Source organism: Chelonoidis abingdonii, chromosome 14 (genome assembly GCF_003597395.2).
Source record: "Chelonoidis abingdonii isolate Lonesome George chromosome 14, CheloAbing_2.0, whole genome shotgun sequence".
NCBI lineage: Eukaryota > Metazoa > Chordata > Testudines > Testudinidae > Chelonoidis > Chelonoidis abingdonii.
The window spans coordinates 7,300,943-7,318,377 of NC_133782.1; the positions used below are offsets into that span (position 1 = coordinate 7,300,943).

At 45.7% G+C, this 17,435-nt stretch overlaps 1 protein-coding gene across 1 annotated transcript in view; it reads right to left on the reverse strand.

Moving 5' to 3' along the window:
• COL9A3 (collagen type IX alpha 3 chain) overlaps positions 1 to 17,435 on the reverse strand; it is a 71,637-nt gene that overhangs the window by 37,057 nt on the left and 17,145 nt on the right. Inside the window, exons 6-11 of the mRNA XM_075072224.1 lie at positions 10,722 to 10,757; positions 8,963 to 8,986; positions 8,326 to 8,379; positions 6,871 to 6,924; positions 4,994 to 5,035; positions 2,283 to 2,339 (exon numbers count right to left, since the gene is read on the reverse strand). Of these exons, the coding sequence (XP_074928325.1) occupies positions 2,283 to 2,339; positions 4,994 to 5,035; positions 6,871 to 6,924; positions 8,326 to 8,379; positions 8,963 to 8,986; positions 10,722 to 10,757 (267 nt within the window). The remainder of the gene's footprint in view (positions 1 to 2,282; positions 2,340 to 4,993; positions 5,036 to 6,870; positions 6,925 to 8,325; positions 8,380 to 8,962; positions 8,987 to 10,721; positions 10,758 to 17,435) is intronic.

The following is a 17,435-nucleotide window of genomic DNA, read 5'->3' on the forward strand; positions in this document are numbered from 1 at the left end:
GGACAGACAAGTAGTTGACCAAGATGAGTCCGTGTGTTTTGGAATGTATTCTACTAAAGTTGTGAAGGATGGTTAACATTTTCAAAAATGCCAAAGCCCTATTTTCAAAAGCTTTTTCCAATGGAGACTTTAGGTTCCTGTAACAGGGTGACATGCCCCAGGGGCTGGAGAGCTAAGGATTAAATCAGCCCCGATTACAGGACTAGCCACATCTAGGTTGAATCAGGCGATCCTGGGATAAAAACTGGGCAGGAAGTTGCTGTGGGGTGGGGAAGTCCAGGAGACTGCTGGGCCCTGAGTCAGCAGGGGAAATGCTGAAGAAGCAGGAGAGAGTGGAAAAAAGCTCTCAAGGCAGAGAGGTCTGGGAGAGACCTTGTGCATGCACGGGAGAGACTGTAAAGGTCGGCTGGGATGAAGGCTGTGAGAGTTTGTGTTATCTGGGATTAGTCAGGAGAGACACACTGAACCGCTTGGTGCCGGTATGTACCAAAGGACTAAATAAATGGGAACCACCTTTGAATTGTGAATTCTGAAAGGGCCCTGAAGAGGAGGAAACAGAGGCAGGGCACCACAGAGTAATCTCTGGCCACAAGCAGGCTGCCCATCTTACAGTTCCTAAATGCCTAAGGATAAAATTTTCAAAAGCATCTAAGTGACTGAGAACCAAAAGTCCTAGTCACTTTTGAAAATGTGATTTAAGTGCTTTTGAAAATGTTACCCTATGTCACTTTTGAAAATAAGGTTTGGGTACTTTTGAAAAATGTTACCCGAGGTCTTTACATTTTTTTAAAAGCTCATTTATGCAAAAAGGTCTTTAATCTTCCATAGCTTATTATTACAGCTCCGGCAACCCCATCAGGCTGGCAATGAACTCATATACACTCCAATGATCTTGATATAAAACTCTGCCTTGCTTCATTTCCTTTCATCCCCACTATTTTTGTGGCAAAAGACCATACTAATACTAGTTAGCCTGGGTGAAATTCCTCATGGTGCAGAGGATGAGCTCAGGACCTATCCATTACTTAAGCCCTATTTGGAGACTTTCTTATTTCGCGGGCCTTGAATTTCACCCCTTACCACTAACAGTTGACTGTGTGTGTTTCTAATGGATCTTTCAGTTCTCTGGGGAGCTGAGCATTTCCTGCAGAGGACTGAATTCCATGGGAGCTGAAGGACACCAGTATTTCCCCAGGAGACACTCGGCCTCCTGCAGGATTGTCTCTCTACATCTGCTAAATATTGCTGCAAGGATTAGAGAAACTGAGCTCCCCGAGCTCAGCACCAGAGCAGCTGGTTGAGAAGCTGAGCTGAGATTTTGTCCCACCAGACAGATGAACTAAATATTCGGTACCCAATCTGCGCAAGGTGCGGGATGGGAAGTGAGGGGTATTGCCTTTCAGTGCGGCTGAACACCCGCTGCAGCCTTGAATTTACATACTGCCAAGCAGCACATTGTAAACTGGGGAGCAGTTGGGTTCTACAGTAGGCGGGAAATAGGATGAAATGGTATTTGGTCACGTGAGTTATGCCCTCCACAATACAATAGGTATCTCTGCATCACAGTGATAAGTGTACTTGAAAAACCTGGGATGTGTTTCTAAGGGGATGGGGAGGCAGGCATGGGCTACCTGTGCTCCAGCTAGCATGTTAAAAAGAGCAGCAGCTCGGGCTACTTGCCTGAGACATGCCCAGAGGGATCCGGGGGTTTGTACTCAGATAGCTACCCCAAGCTGCTGCCCTTGCTACCCCAGACACACTCCTATTTTTAGCACACTAGTTGGAGCAGAGCAAGTACATCCGTCTGCGTGTGCTGGGGAACACCCTCCCAGCTGCAGTAGAGACAGTCAAAGTTACAGCTAACAAAGAGGGACTCTGAGCTCAATCCTGCAAGGAGCCGGAGTCCTGATTTAGCAAAGCACTGAAGCACATGCTTAACTTTAATCACTGCAAATTCTCCCACTGCAGTCCATGGAGGTGTGTGTGGTTAAGTGCTTTGGTGGGATCAAGCCCTGTGCGTTTGGAACTCCCAAGGATGTTAATCAGAATGCGATATGCTGAGAGCAGGATGGGGCCTGTATCCTTCCCTTCTCTCTTGAAAATAAAAGCTGGTGGCATTTTGTGTCCGGGTAACGTCCTCCAAGACCCATCGGCTCGGATAAAGGAGGACCGTAGTGTACTTTGCACAGTGTGAACCTGAGTCCTGCTCTCAGCCACAGGCCTTCCGCTGCCACATGTTCTGAGACTCAACTCCTTGTGTTTACAGAGGATATTTTTCTTACCTTGAATCCTGGCATTCCTGGAGGACCCGGAGGGCCTGGGGGGCAGAGAGTTGAGCACTGCACAAAACAAACATCCACGGGTTTAGCTAGCACAGACAATGGGTGTTTGGAGCAAGGTGGGTGGCATTATTATCGAGGGGGAAAATATGCTGGTCAATAACACTAACAGTAATACCTAGCTGTTATATATTGTTTGCAGGGTTGCTGTAGCCATGTCGGTTCCAGGATATGAGAGAGACAAGGCGGGGTAAGTAATATCTGTTATTGGACCAACTTCTGTTGGTGAGAGAGAGAAGCTTTGGAGCCACACAAAGCTCTTCCTCAGGTCTGGGAAAGGTACTCAGTGTGTTAACTGCCCAATTCATCTTGCATCTTCCGCCATGTAACACTGACGGCGAGTCTACCCTTAAAACGCTGCACGTTTGCACTGTTTGCACTGCTGTAATGTGAGAGAAGTCTCCGGTTGGCATAGTTAATCCACCTCCCCAAGAGCACTAACTCTCCTGCTGACACAGCGCCCTCTACCTGGGAGGTTAGGTTGGTATGATTTTTCACACCTCTGAGCGAAGTACTCACACCGATATAGGTATGCAGTGTAGACAGGACATGAGTACCTTTCCCAGACTGGAAGAAGAGCTCTGTGTAGCCTGAAAGATCATCTCTCCTCACCAAGAGAAGTTCGTCCCATAAGAGATATTACCTCCCCCACCTTGTAGATCTTATAGCACTTTTCATCAGTAGAACTCAAGCACTTTACAGAGGAGGCCAGTATCACCATCCCATTTTACAGATGGGGCAACTGAAGCACAGGGAGATGAAGTGACTTGCCCTAGGTCACCCAGCAGGCCAGTGGCAGAGCTGGGAATAGAACCCAGATCTCCTGACTCCTCACCCAGTGTGCTATCCACTAGGCAACACTGCCTCCAAAAACTGAACATTTCATGAAAAAAATCGACATTTTTCAGCAAAATTTTAGAAATATTTAGTCCAGTCCTAGTTAATAACCTCCAGGCTTGCTTCCTGTGATGCTGGAATCTGTTCTGTGGCCTAATTAGAGAGAGTGATTAACACACAAAAGAGGTAAAGACTGCCACTTCATAGCGCCTTTCAACAACAGGAGAAGATTTTCTCAAGTCTAAACTGAGCAGGTGACTCAGCGTCTTGAAAGCAAAACATGAAACAAAGCTGGGCACATGGATGGATTCTGTAATCTAGGCCGTAAAGTCCCAACTCAATTTTAGACATCTCCTATGAACACATACCTAGGAACTCAGGACTGGAAGGGGCCTCCTGGGTCACTGAATCCAGCCCCCTGCTATCACAGGCAACTCTAGCATAGAATCCTGTTCATAAACTTACCAACCTCCATCTCAAAGCTAGTTAGGTTATTTGACCTCACTGTTCCTATTGGAACCTCATGCCCTAGAAAATCTTCTTCTTTTGCATCACTCAAGCCAATCACCTGCTGTACATGTCAATGGGAGTTGCATGTCTGGATCGAGAGTAAAACGATCTCTTCTATCTAGACTTCCTAATACTGACTGTAACCCTGGCTGAGTCTGGAAAAGATAGGACTTAGAGACATCAATACTCACTTCAGTGGGCTTTGAATCCGGCCCCAAACCTCCTTATTCTAAACAGAACAAGGATATTTATTTATAGCAGACCATGTCCACTGATCTTGCTCTGCTGGAAACCTGGGCTCAATCATGCAAACAATTAGGAATACACTTAACTTTACTCCCATTTGAAATTGTATTGGTGTCATCTGATCAAAGGAAAAGCTCATGCATAAGAGTTTATAGGAATGGGAATTCAGTTAAAAATGAAGTAAACTATCAACAGATTCTCAAGCTGTGTCTGGCCCACATGGGAGAGTCTTCTAGGATTTCACAGGGACTAAATCAAAAGCTGTATACAAGTTTAAAAGGATTCTATAGCTAGTACTTCAAAAAAATCTATAGAACAATCGAGAACGAGATCCTTCTATAGGTTTTTTTTTAAACCTTTGTTTATAATTCTGTAGCAGGGAGATAATTTTCTATTAAATTCTATAGGATGGCCTAAAAAATTACCAAAAAAGTTATTTTCAGTTATATTCCATAAGTCTTTCCCATAAGACAGTGTCAACAAGACAGAAGCTTTTTCAGAGTACTCTAACTAGGAAAGCAAAGAAGCTGTCATAACAACAGCTGTGAAATCTTGAAATATCATATCGCTCATTACCTTAATGTCTGTTTCATTCCTTTGAAATAAAGAAATCAAGATATTTGCCCAAAAAGGAAAGAACAAACAAGGCTTATGCCCCTGGGAACAAGGTGCTGCTGCCCATGGAAATAAACAGCAAAACAAATTTGACTTTTTCTGTTTGAAACAGATGCATGAAAAATTGTCATCAGTTGTCAAATGCTAAAATTTGCTTTTTATTAAACTGGTAAGGGATCAAACATACGCAAAATCGGCACTAGGGAAGCAAGGAGCAAATTGAAGTAAAATGACAAGGAATATCCTGAAACAGCTCTAAAATATCTGCATACTTGAAAGAGTCCAAGGCCCTGATAGGGCAAATACTCATGCACCTGGAAGACATCAGCCACACAAACAGCTCCATTAATTTAATGGGTATGGCTACCATGTTTGCATGATCTAGCCCTTGCACATTAAAACAGACCTCTGTTTAAGGGGTTGCTACAATATAGAGAAAAACCTACCTGAAGGTCCCCACTGGCATCAGGAAGAACCCCTGGAAGACCCTATAACCAAGAACATTTAGACTTTTAAATATATCAACACAAAGCACCAAAGAAAATGTTATCTCCAAAAAACATATTTTATTGACACAGATATTTTCCACTTCTGTATTTCCTTTTCATTCAAGCCTCTCAAAGCATATTTATGAGTTAGCTAGGTCAATAGATTTACACTCCTTTTACACAGAGGTAAATCTAAGTTGAATGGCTTGCCTGAGTCACACAAGGTAAAATTCACCCCTTGGCAGATGGCCAACGCCAGGCCTATGAGCCACTTATGGATGAAGCGAGGTCACGCACCTCAAATCGGTGGCAGAGTTAGCAACAGAACCCCAGAATTCAGCAGCCCTGACAGCTAGTCGTGCTCTAACCACTAGACCATACAGCTGCCAACACAATGGCTATGGCTTAAGCAGACCAACACAGAGGTGTGGTTATATCTGCAGGATGTGGGGAGGAACCATGTTTTCCAAGGAGCAAATTTTCCAGAGGGAACCCCAATTCCATTTTCCCAAGGTTGTTATCTTCACAAGAATTTCCCTTTATAGGGGTGGGACTTTCCACTCATTGTCTAATGCAGACACCTTTAAAGGAGACCAGTCTCCTCAGTTATAGGTAATTACCAACAACCCTACCTGCACAACTACTCCACTACACACAAAAGCTAGTTTTAGGATATGTGTGATAGGAACGTAACTCACACTGACACAGGATGGCATCCGTCCCCCTCTTGGGGTGGCTGCTGGTGCACCCAGTGGTTTGGGAGGTTAGTACAACCAAAGCTAACAGAGGTGGACGTTTTAGCTCACACAGTAGGGGCTCATGATTTTAGATGCACAAGTTAAATCCCAACAGCCAGCAACCTACACAAGGGCATGGGATTACAGGAACACAGGGTCTGATATAGTTCATCAGACTGTCATTCCATCTAATAAAGGCTCTTGCTGCTGTCAGAGTAAGCAATCCCTCCAGACAGGGTGCCAGACATCTTCACAGGATCATCTTCACCCATTTCAGGCCCCAAGACCAGCTGTTTTTGAGGAACGTGAAGAAAAATCCCATAACAATACGGCCAATCACACCATGGTTACCTGGGAGGAAAAATCTTTCCTGTGATCAGTGTGTGGCCTGAAGCCACATGGCACTGCATCACTCCCTGCCCACTCGGCATCAGCAGGAATAATAAACACTCATAAGCATGGGCAATAAACAGTCATTGCTTTCCCTCTAATGCAGCGTTGCTCAAACAAGGTCCGCAGAGGTATCCCAGGAAGTCCGCAGGCCCTGCTGATCAACTCCTCCTCCTCCCTCCCAGCGCCTGCTACACACCGGGGAACAGCTGCTCTGCTCAGTGGTGTGCAGGAGGCACTGGGAGGGAGGAGAAGGCGCGGGTGCGCTCAGGAAAGCGGGGACGTAATCATGTCTGGGGTGTGCAGGAGGCACTGGGAGGGAGGGGGAGAAGTGGGGATGGGGTGTGCTCGGGGGAGGGCGCGAAAAGAGGCAGGGAAGTGGAGGGGTAGGGGAGAAGTGGGGACAGGAAGAGATGGAGCAGGGCCTTGGGGGCAGGGCATGGGGCTGAGCAGGAGGTTTGGGGGTCCACATATTTTTTTAAATCAAAATGGGGGGCCTCGTATTGCTAAAGTTTGAGAACCGCTACTCTAAGGCATTGTTTTTAGCTTGTAGGGAACACTTCAACTTAAGTGTGAGTTTGAACCTAAAACAGCAAATAAAATGCAACTGCCCTGTCAGCTGTTTCCATGGGCACAAGAAGAAAATTCCAAAAATCACACCAAGTTTAGGTTTCTTCATGTTTATTACATGGAAAAATCGCAACTTACTGGAGGCCCTGGAGGTCCAGGCTGTCCTGGGAATCCTGGAAGACCTGATGGTCCCTAAAAGGAGTGAGAAATAATAAGAATTCCCATATACACCCTCTGTAGAATCTCTCTTGGGAAAATAGAGTCCATTGAAGGACTCAGTCCTGTTCCCACTCAAATCAACAGACGTTTTGCTGTTCAATCCACTGGGAGTGGGGCATATAAATACTATATATGTATGAGATGAATGAGGATAAGAAAGGTTTTCTTGGGACAATTTCACAATATTAATAACTTGACTGAAAATCTGAAAAGAAATGAAAGTGCAATCTCATTTTTTAATGTGGCATAAGGGGACATGTCTAGAAGAGGACTGAGCCACAATGTCTCTTTCTGCAGATGCTTTTGTGCCTGCCAAAGAATTACAAGGACAAATCTGAGTATTTGCACCTGCATTCCTTCAGTCCAAGGCATATGTCCTCAGGATTTGTACTTCAAAATGTGAATGCAAATTTTGTGCATGACTGCAAAAGGAAGATTTGACCCAATATATTAAATGGCTTCATGCCAGTGACACGCTTGAGCTCCAGATGTGACAAATCCCCTGCCACAAAGAATGGACACCTTTGTCACCAGCTAACCTGAACACATGTGGCATGAGATACAAAGCCTTCATTCACAGTTACAGCTAACACATCCTGTAGACTTCAGCCACTAGAGAGCAAGATGACTGAACACACTTGAGCAGTTCTGGCATGGCACCTGACACACAGGGCCGGTGCCACCATTTAGGCAACCTAGATGGTCGCCTAGGGTGCTAGGATTTGGGGGGCGCCATTTTCTTCGGCAGCAACCACGGCGGCCAGATCTTCAGCTGCCCCGGTCGCCACCGGCATTTAGGTGGAGGGAGCTGGGGCAGGGGCTGCGGGGAGAGCCCCCTGCAGCAAATAAGGGGTGAGGCAGCATGCAGGGGAACTCCCTGCCCCAGCTCACCCCTGCCCCGCCTCCTCCCCGAGCACATCGTGGCTGCTTCACTTCTCCTGCCTCCCAGGCTTGCGACACCTAAACTGATTGGCGCCGCAAGCCTGGGAGGCGGGAGAAATGAAGCAGCAATGGCGTGCTCAGGCTGGAGGCGGGGCAGGGGTGAGCTGGGTGGGGGGTGCCTCAGGGCGGAGGGTGGGGAGCTGCCACGGGGCAGGGGGGGCACCTCAGGGCAGGTGCTCGGGGACGGGGGAGGGCGCAAGGTGGAAGTTTCGCCTAGGGTGCGAAACATCCTTGCACCGCCCCTGCTGACACACACTCACCGCACTAGCCAGTACAGGGAATGGCACCTCCTGCTGCCCTATTCACAGAGCAAGCGTGGTGTCATACTCTCATTAACCTTCCCAAGCCCAGCAAGAGGCCAGAAATAGACCTTGTTTTTCCGTGGCTGCAGGATGTTCAATCAATGGGAATTAAACAGCAAAGGAAACTCACAAGTGGCCCCTGAAGTCCGTTTCTGCCTGGGAGTCCGCTGGGTCCTGGAGGCCCCTGTAAAATAGAGCCAGAACATTACACATGCTGCTACCCAGTATTGCTCTCATAGTACAAAAGCAAATGTTTTACGCTGCTCACCCCCCCACTCTTACACCCATCCCTTACACACCTTATCAGCCAGAAGCTCCATATACCCACACAGACACTCCCTGGCTCCCTGTGTCCTGTCCCCAAGAGGGATCCCCTTCCAGGGGAAAGCAATGAAATGTTCCCACCGGGTACAAAGCTGCACCACTCTGTGGCATCTCTAATTCACATCAGTGGCCAAACCAGCCTCCAGCAGTGTAAAGGTTGCATCAGGCCACCCTTAGCCATGGCTTCACACTCACTGGATTTAGCACGGCTCAGAGCACCCAAGGATCTGGGTCTGTGGGTGGGTTTTGGGGAAAATACCGAAGTAGAACACAACCAATGTAATAAGTTAAACTCCCTTTTTGAGGTCTGGTCTACTCTTAAAATGTAGGCCAACCTAGCAATGTTGCTCTGCAGAGTGAATTTTTCACATCCCTGAGCAATGTAGCTAGATTGACCCAATGTTCTAGTGTAGACCAGCCCTGGCAAAGATGCTGCTACTTACCGGAGGGCCTGGCAGTCCCTTGCCCTGAAAACAAAATTTAAAGCAAAGAATGATCATTTGGAAACTGATCACACAAAGAGTGAATCATCGTATCAAAAAACCACTTCCCCCACCCCCCAACACTCTCCTAGCCCCTATTATTCTAATTTAGTCAGAAAGTACAGCCAGAGACAGTTACTGAATCCTAGATTTAGGGTGACCAGATGTCCCGATTTTATAGGGACAGTCCCGATTTTTGGGTCTTTTTCTTATATAGGCTCCTGTTACACCCCACCCCTATCCCAATTTTTCACACGTGCTGTCTGGTCACCCTACCTAGATTTGTCATCTGTATTTTGTGTTCACTTTTCCTCTTTGTTGCCCACGGGCTATTCACTGCTCCAAGATTCATCCAGTGACCCATCAATGGGTCATGTGCACAAATGAGGGTAGAAATACAGCCCCCTTCTCTGGTTTTTTTAACCTAGTTTTCTCTACAAATCTTTTGCTGTTGGGAAGCCACTTCTCTTGGCACCTGTTAAAAGCTACATTAAAAGAAAACCATCTCTCTGGGGATATGAAAAAAACAACAACCTACCATCCCTGATAAAATAAAGACTGTGATCGAATTAATGTTATGTGACCGGCTGTTGGCCCGGAAACACAGAGTTTAAGATATCATCAAGATATCAGAGATTCCAAGGCCACAAGGGAGCACTGTGATCACTAGTCTGACCTTCAGTATAACATAGGCCATGTCACATGTGCGAGGTATGTTAAACCATCTCGCCTGTTCTGACATCGGGAGCAGACAGTCTATTGAAACTGACAAGCAACAAGAATGGTTGACTCTATGCACCTCGATATTCTGCCTCCTGGTCATACGAAGAGAGGACTGGCAGTGTCAGTAGCATGCGCTGATGTTGCACACTAAGTGAGTCATTCCCGTTAGCTCCCTGGGCTGAGAAACTGGATTTTTAACACCATAATAATCATCACCTTGGAAAAGGTTATTTGATTTTTCAGCATTAAGGAGCCAAGATTTTTTAAATGCAGTATTTCAGCGGAGAGGTTATATCTGGAATTAAAACATGCCCATCATTTAATTTCCTGGTAGGCTTTTTGAGTGACTTTGTTACTAAGACATAAGTACTGATCATTGTGGATCTAGCTCTAAATTTTTCTGTAATACCATTGGCCCAAATAGTGATGGTTAAATGTGACTCCCTGGTAAATAAAGAGATCTTCTAACACAGCTGTGTGGATTTCAGAATTATTATAAAGTCTCTGAGGATGCTTAACCAGCTGGATGGTTCAACAGGCTGAACATTCTGACAGCTCCTTTTTACAGACTGGAAAAGACCTTATCTTGCCCAGCGCAATGCCCGATGAGTTGGCATATGTCCACAGCTGACAGGAACCACGCTGAGTAATTTATAAATGTTGGGCCAAAGCTCACTGAAGCAATAGAAAGTCTCCTATTTACTTCAGTGGGCTTTGGATCAAACCTTTGGCAGTTAGAACTGGTTTTACATATTTTAAATATATATATTTTAATACAGACCCTTCCTGGCCAACATGTCTACTTAGTACATGATCTCTTTTCATCTTTGAGCCCGTATGTTTGGTTCAAGACAAGACCCACATCTTTTCTTGCCTTGTGATCTGACCCTCTCAATGAGATAACTAACATCAAAACAGGCTTTGCTGGTACTTTACTATGGGGAGTTCTGCACCTGTATTATGCTACACAAGTCTGCAAATTCTCAGAGTTACTTACAGCTGGTCCAGGCGGCCCTGCAGGCCCTAAAGCACCCTGTAGGATTAGAAACATCAGAATATGAGTTAGCGGGTTAGGTCTCTCCACAGAAGTAAAAGGGGGGTTTGTCAGCCTGCTGGCTCAGAGCATCCAGAACTCACCACATCATGGGGTCACCTTACTCTGGGGAAGTTCAGTAGCATCTTATACCACCCACATGACAAAGCGAGACTGAGTTCACAGATGTGAGTAAAAGACCCTTTGACATGTCTGATTAGTTAAATGATTCAAGAACGCTCTTGATGCTCAAAACAGAGACTCTTCTCTACTCTCTTAGAAAAATCTATGAGCCCAGATTAAAACATGAGACTCCACTAAGTGAGTCTAAATGTGGGGAACCACAACACACTACAGGCCACAGACTGGCCACTGGGAATCTTTAAAGTTGGCTACAGATAGAGTGAATCTCATTGGCTCCTGTTTGAAACATCCCGTTCGTAATTACTTCATGCTGTGGACCCGAGGGCTAGATCTGAAATCATTGACAGGATCGGGACCCAACTGTACTGCATTTTATTAATTCATTCCTTTCCCCTTCAAGCAAAGATGTTTAGATTCTGGGACTTGTCTCTTTTTGACAACTATTCTGGTGTTATTTCCCTCCTGCTTTTGCATTCCAAACCTTAAGCCTGATTTACAGGTTTCTGAGCATGTTTGCAGTCTTGATTTTAGGATAAAATTAAATCACTGAAGTTGCTAAATTTCTGCTTCATTACAGACAATGAGACAGACAGCTGGGCTATTTTAATCCCTTTGTTGTGTTCTGAAGATGCCAGCGCTGGAAAGAGCTTATGAAATTAATCATTGGTTAATGCTCCAAAGCAGACTAAATGGAAATGGAAAAATGAATGAAGAAAATATTGTTCCCTGCATGGTGATTCTATGGCTACTGAACACAACAGGTTACAGAATGGCAGGCCTCCTGTAACTTAATCTCTGCCCTTGTTGCCATGTGAAATTACAGGAAAGATTTGGGTTTATTCACATTGGTGCTGAGGGCAAACACATTCCCCTCTGTCTGAGTAAGCAACTGTGCTCAATGGAGGGTGCTGAATCATACAATTTCCCAGCCGTCTTCCCTATAAATATCTGGAGACTCAGAGGGCTTATCTATAAGCACAGTGCAGTACTGACTATAAATAAAACATTAGCCAGCAATACGATAAGTCTCACGGCATAGATGATCATTCATACTAATGCCATGCCCAGCGGACTGTAATGTCAAACAGAGTTGCCATCCCCACCGTCTGAAAACTGGCAATAGATTTGTATTTCTCTGAGAAGACTCCATGACATCTTAAGCGACTCTGGAGTCCTCATTCCTGCAGGCTGGGATCTGCAAAACTTTTTGGTGTGCCAATATGCCCAGGATCAGCCATTTGCCTGTGTAATGAACCTACCTTAAAATCTACACTGTACTGGAACAGTCACAATGCAGTAGCTGATCCTGGAGCTTGAGGGAATATTTACACTGCACCCTAAACCCAGGTTCCAAGTCAGGTTTGAGCCCAAGCCCCCCTTCGGTCCACACACACACATCAGTCTGACTCCAGTCAGCAAGTATTCAGGATCCAGGCTGCAGTGGGGAAGGTGGGTCAGAGCCCAAGTCACATGGTGACTCAGGTCCTAGCCCTGTCATTTTGCAGTGGGGACACAGGTCAAGTTGCAAGTCAGAAGTTCTTCAAATTCTCCATATTCTTCATGGATGTCAGCATGGCTGTGAGACTCAAGTTCAGCAACAGCAAACCCAGGTTTACAATGCAGTGTGGAGGCTCAAGCGAGGGCTTGGAAACATCCAGTCCACAAACCTGGGTCCCATAGTCCAGGGCTTACAATGCAGTTGATGCACTGCTAGTTAGCTATTACCTGTCTACTGTCATATCAAAAATGACCTTCATCAAGACACACTTTTGACAACACCTGTAACAATGAATAGTTCCCTAGGAAATAGCATGGTATGCTCCTAGCAAAGGAAGAATTCAGAGATGTGTCTGCATGGCTTACTAATGCCTGAGTGGGACTTCTCCCATGCTTAGGCACAGATTTTAACCTTGCAAGATCAGGTCCTAAAATCCCAATTCAATATCTAAAGGGCTAGATTGGGAGTCCCTAGTGTGGAGCAGCCGTTGCTGTTGTATAAGGAGGTAATTACGGGAACCAAAGATTATCTTCCACCTCGGAAGGTGGGGACAGATCAGGGAATCGCACGTTTGACCGCGGCTGACAGCAGGTGCTGGTTACTACTGTGTCGATAAGGTTTAAATACAAGCTGTCTGTGCCTGAGATCACACCCACATGCACCCTTGCCCTGACAAGTAGCTCCACTGAAATCAACATGGCTACTAATGTGAGCAAAGGGCTCGCAAACAGGCCTAAATGAGCTGCCTAATGGTGCTGCTGATCAGGATCAGTTAACAAAAATAGTATTAGCAGTAACTGAATGTACAATCCGCCAGCCCTCCCGCTGGTGCTAAGGAAGCTGAACAGCAATGGAAGACTCAGTCCCATTCTAAACCATCATACACCAACAATAATATCGAAAGGCGAATAACGTGTCACCATGAAAAAGGGGGTGGGTCCAATATACAATCTGATACAGCTTCTCCCTTGCCTTAGGGCTGCTTTCTGCCACCTTGCCTGCCCAAAGCGGCATCCTCCAGCAATACGGCTCCAACATGACCCCCGCCTCCCTCCTTGGAGTCAGTGTAGGGAGCATGTGCAGGGAAACCAGAACTTGGCGGGGGCTTCCCTACAGCTCAGCAATTCCCAGCTGCTGTATCAGCCCTGCAAGGGTCACTGATGGCCACTCTAAGTTACACCCAAGGACCAGCCCGGTGCACAACCACACCAGGATCTGGGCAGCACAGAAGAGAGCTCGAAGGCTCAGTCAAAGATGTGGGGATAAGCTGAGGCAGACATCCTGGGGGAAAAAATTCCACTCCCTAGATGCTCCTGAATCTACCAGTGAAAATGGAAGAGTTTACTTCTTAGCTCAAATGACTGACACACACGCATGAAAGCACACATAGGATCGTTGTCTACAGAACATAACTTAGGGAGCTGTGAGGTACCCAGGAACTAAGGGCTTACACAAATCTGTGGATGCGAAATGCACGGGAGTTCCACAGAAACCTGCTTCAATGATAATCTCTTGGCATTTGGGCAAAACATCAGTAGCTGAGTATTTTTAAAGCTTTCATTTTTCACCACCATTGTTAGTCTTGGAGAACAATGTATTGGTCCAAGTAACACACCATCTGGCCTTCCCATAGCATTGCTACCACCTGGGAAATGAAATAGCATCAGGAGACCAGCTCTCCCGTTATTTCAGTGCCATCAGTGGCTCCAGGAAGCTTGAAAAAGTCAATGAAATGTGTAAACACACAAATATTAGACCCCAAGCCCGACCCTCTTTTCTACTGCCAAGAGTTTCTGCTTGAGTTTAGCTGACTGATGTTCTCAAAGTTCTTAGCCTATTCTTAACCAGAAAGGAGATTCAGCTGTGACAGGGTAAGAAAAATACAGCCAGACAGCCGATAACAGAAGGTTGACTTAATTATTCATGTTAACAAGCATGAGGGAAGATAGAAGGAGGAGGAGGAGGAGGAGGAGGAGATGTGCCACTCTTATTCAGTGTGAGTGATAGTGAGCTCATCTTTTGTTTAATGGCACCAACACAGGTCTCACATTGAATTTTTCTATGCCATGTCGATGCTCACAATGCGAGATAAGAACAGCTTTGTTCTCCTGCGCCTACAGATCTTTACTTGCATTGCTACTATTGTTCTCAGTTGCTGCAATTCCAGGGTAAAGGCAGAACTCAGAACAGTAAATGAGGAGGTGGCAGACTCAGACCCACAACAAGCGATGTATTTATTTATAGGACATTTTAAACTTAACGCTCAGCCAGTAAAAATCGCCATCCATTTACACAAGATGCCCCATGCGAGTGGAGTGCTCGTCTGTTACATTCGCTGACTCTTGGGATTCTCAGGGTCAGATTGCCACAGGCTCACGAAATGCTTGCACAAAATCCATGCCCAATCTGCATGTGCAGTTCCCATGATGGAACACACAGACGGTGGATTCTGTCAGTGTGTGTGCGCAATTGCGCATGGTGACTGGATGCACAAACTAGAACAACTGCCCATGCCACTGTGAACTTAGCCCCCGGGTTTTCAGAATTTCATCCACACAATTGCACACGTAGGCCCTGAGATTGAATCGGGCAGCATGCATAGAACACTTGTGAAATTGCAACTGGAGCTCCCTTTTCCTCCCAGCAACTCCCCAGGGAAAGAGCATCAAGGTCAGGTTCCCACTTGAAGAGTAGCCTTCACGGGATTTCCTCCTTATCTAGGGGAGTCTGTCAGGCTGCCAGGGGTGCCTTCGCACTCCAATTACCTTGGCTCTGACTCCCCCAAAATCAAAAAAGAATAGTATTTTTTTAAATGCAGAGTTTAGAAATGTTGGGAGTGAAAGCAGAAGCATAGACAATAAATTGCAGGTGTCTCAGAGATGACACTGGCACAAATGCACCCTAACAACTCCATTATTTTCTACTGAGGAATTTTGCGTGTGTTTGGAGACCAGTCCGTCAAGAGATATAGCACGTACTCTCAGGTCCGGCACTTCCATTGAGGTGAACTAGGCAATCGCCTAGGGCGCCAGGATTTTCAGGGAGCGGCATTTTGCCGAGGAAGGGGGGCGGCAGGCGGCTCCAGTGGACCTGCGGCAGTCGTGCCTGAGGAGGGTCCGTTGGTCCACGGCTCTGGTGGAGCTGCTGCAGGCATGCCTGTGGACGGTCCGCTGGTCCTGCGTGGCTCCGGTGGACCTCCCACAGGCACGGCTGCAGAAGCTCCACCGGAGCTGCGGACCAACGGACCCTTCGCAGAAATGGCTGCGGCAGCTTCACCGGAGCCGCAGGAGCGGCGTGCGGGGCGGTGAAATGGCCGTGCGCCTAGGGTGCGAAAAACTCTAGCACCGGTCCTGCGTACTCTTATTTCAGAGCCTGTTAAATGAGGCCGGGGTGAACAAGCTCTGATAAAAACTCTTGCATGTCACCACTCAAAATTCAAACTGAACCAGAAGTGATTTTTCTATGGGCTAGGATTTTTTAAGGGGTCCAAGGGTGCTTAACTCCTCCAGGATCCTTTAAACATGCCAGTCTTAGAGTTCAGAAGATTTCTGATGACTTTCACTTCAGGTTCTCTCTCCTGCCTTCCCATGTCCTGGTCCAGATTGTTGTCAGGAGTGCAAGCACTGAAATATTATGGCCAAGTATTTGAGTCCCACAGAACATGCCTGGGAAATGGAAGTGACCTTTATTTTCAGAGGGATTTAAAAGGAAGCCAAAAGACCCTCACTTAAGGGTTAAAACTTGGCATCCAATTTCTCAGCCAGGAAACCATTATTTTAATTCAGAAATATTTGGGGGGCATTTCTGAGTTTGAAAAGAGTCTGAAATTGTATCCAGTACAGAGTGTGATAACAAGAGAGATGGACAGACCTGGAAAATAACCCAGTAACTGCTGGTGAGAATGTTTACTTGGTGATCCCAGGAAGCACTGCCATTACACCCCAAGATTTCTGCATACCAACCGAGATTAGAAATGTTTCCTCTTATTATATTTAAACAGGATGGTTAAGCAAACAGATTTCTGAGGAGCCCAGTGCCTCATTAAGAAGTGTCATGCTAGGAATGGCTGTAATCCGATAAAAATCAACTCTGCTGCAAATGTCAGCTCAGCCATTGTCCTACTGCATATTACTCAGGTTTTCTTCTGATCACTTTCATCTTTAACCCTAAAATCTTTACAACCACTGAGGACAAGGCTAGATGCTGTTCTTGTAAAAAGAAAATGTTAAGTTCTTGACACCTACTGAGTTAAACCTGGATTCTGCTCCCATTGAAATCAATTGCATAACTCCCAATGACTTCAGCAGGGCAAGTTCGGGTCCTTAATACATAGCAATAAAGGTTCCTTCTACTTTTCAATGATTATAGGTCAATACGCAGTCCTGGAGCCAGATGGTGTGACTCAATTAAGTTCAGTGGAGGTGCATCACTTAATAATGCATTTTCTGACTCAACTCATTCTCCTGATAACACTATGCCTTCTCTTATGATTGGAAAATGATCTTACCATAATTTTTTACAGTAAGGCAACATTACTTCTGAATATACATGGATACAGTATATAAAATGTGTGCCTAATATGCCAGTCTAAACTCAGACATAAATATAAATTATTCTGGGTTCTAGAAAGTAGCTGAGTCTTGGTATTTTCTCAGGGATCCACTGATTTATTGATGCATGCTACACTGTGTAGACACAGTATAAAACCCTAAACTTCAAACAGCCCTTTTAAAATCTTTTAAATCTTTAAAAGCCTTTAGCATCAGCAATAAGGTGATAATCAGGTAATCTCACAGCCAAAATTAATTGTTTTCTTGTTGAAAAACTTCTCAGGGCTGACAATGCAATCAATATAGGAACAGTCCTACTCCTAAAGTCAGTGGGAGAACAGACCTAGAGTAACTGAACTACTTCATTAGGGTGCTTGAGAATCTCTTTGACAAACCAAGAGGCAGCCTTTATGGGAGAACAGAAACATTTCTTAATAATATAGTAACAGAAGCTAAAAATCTCTTGTGAATACACTGCCATAAGGC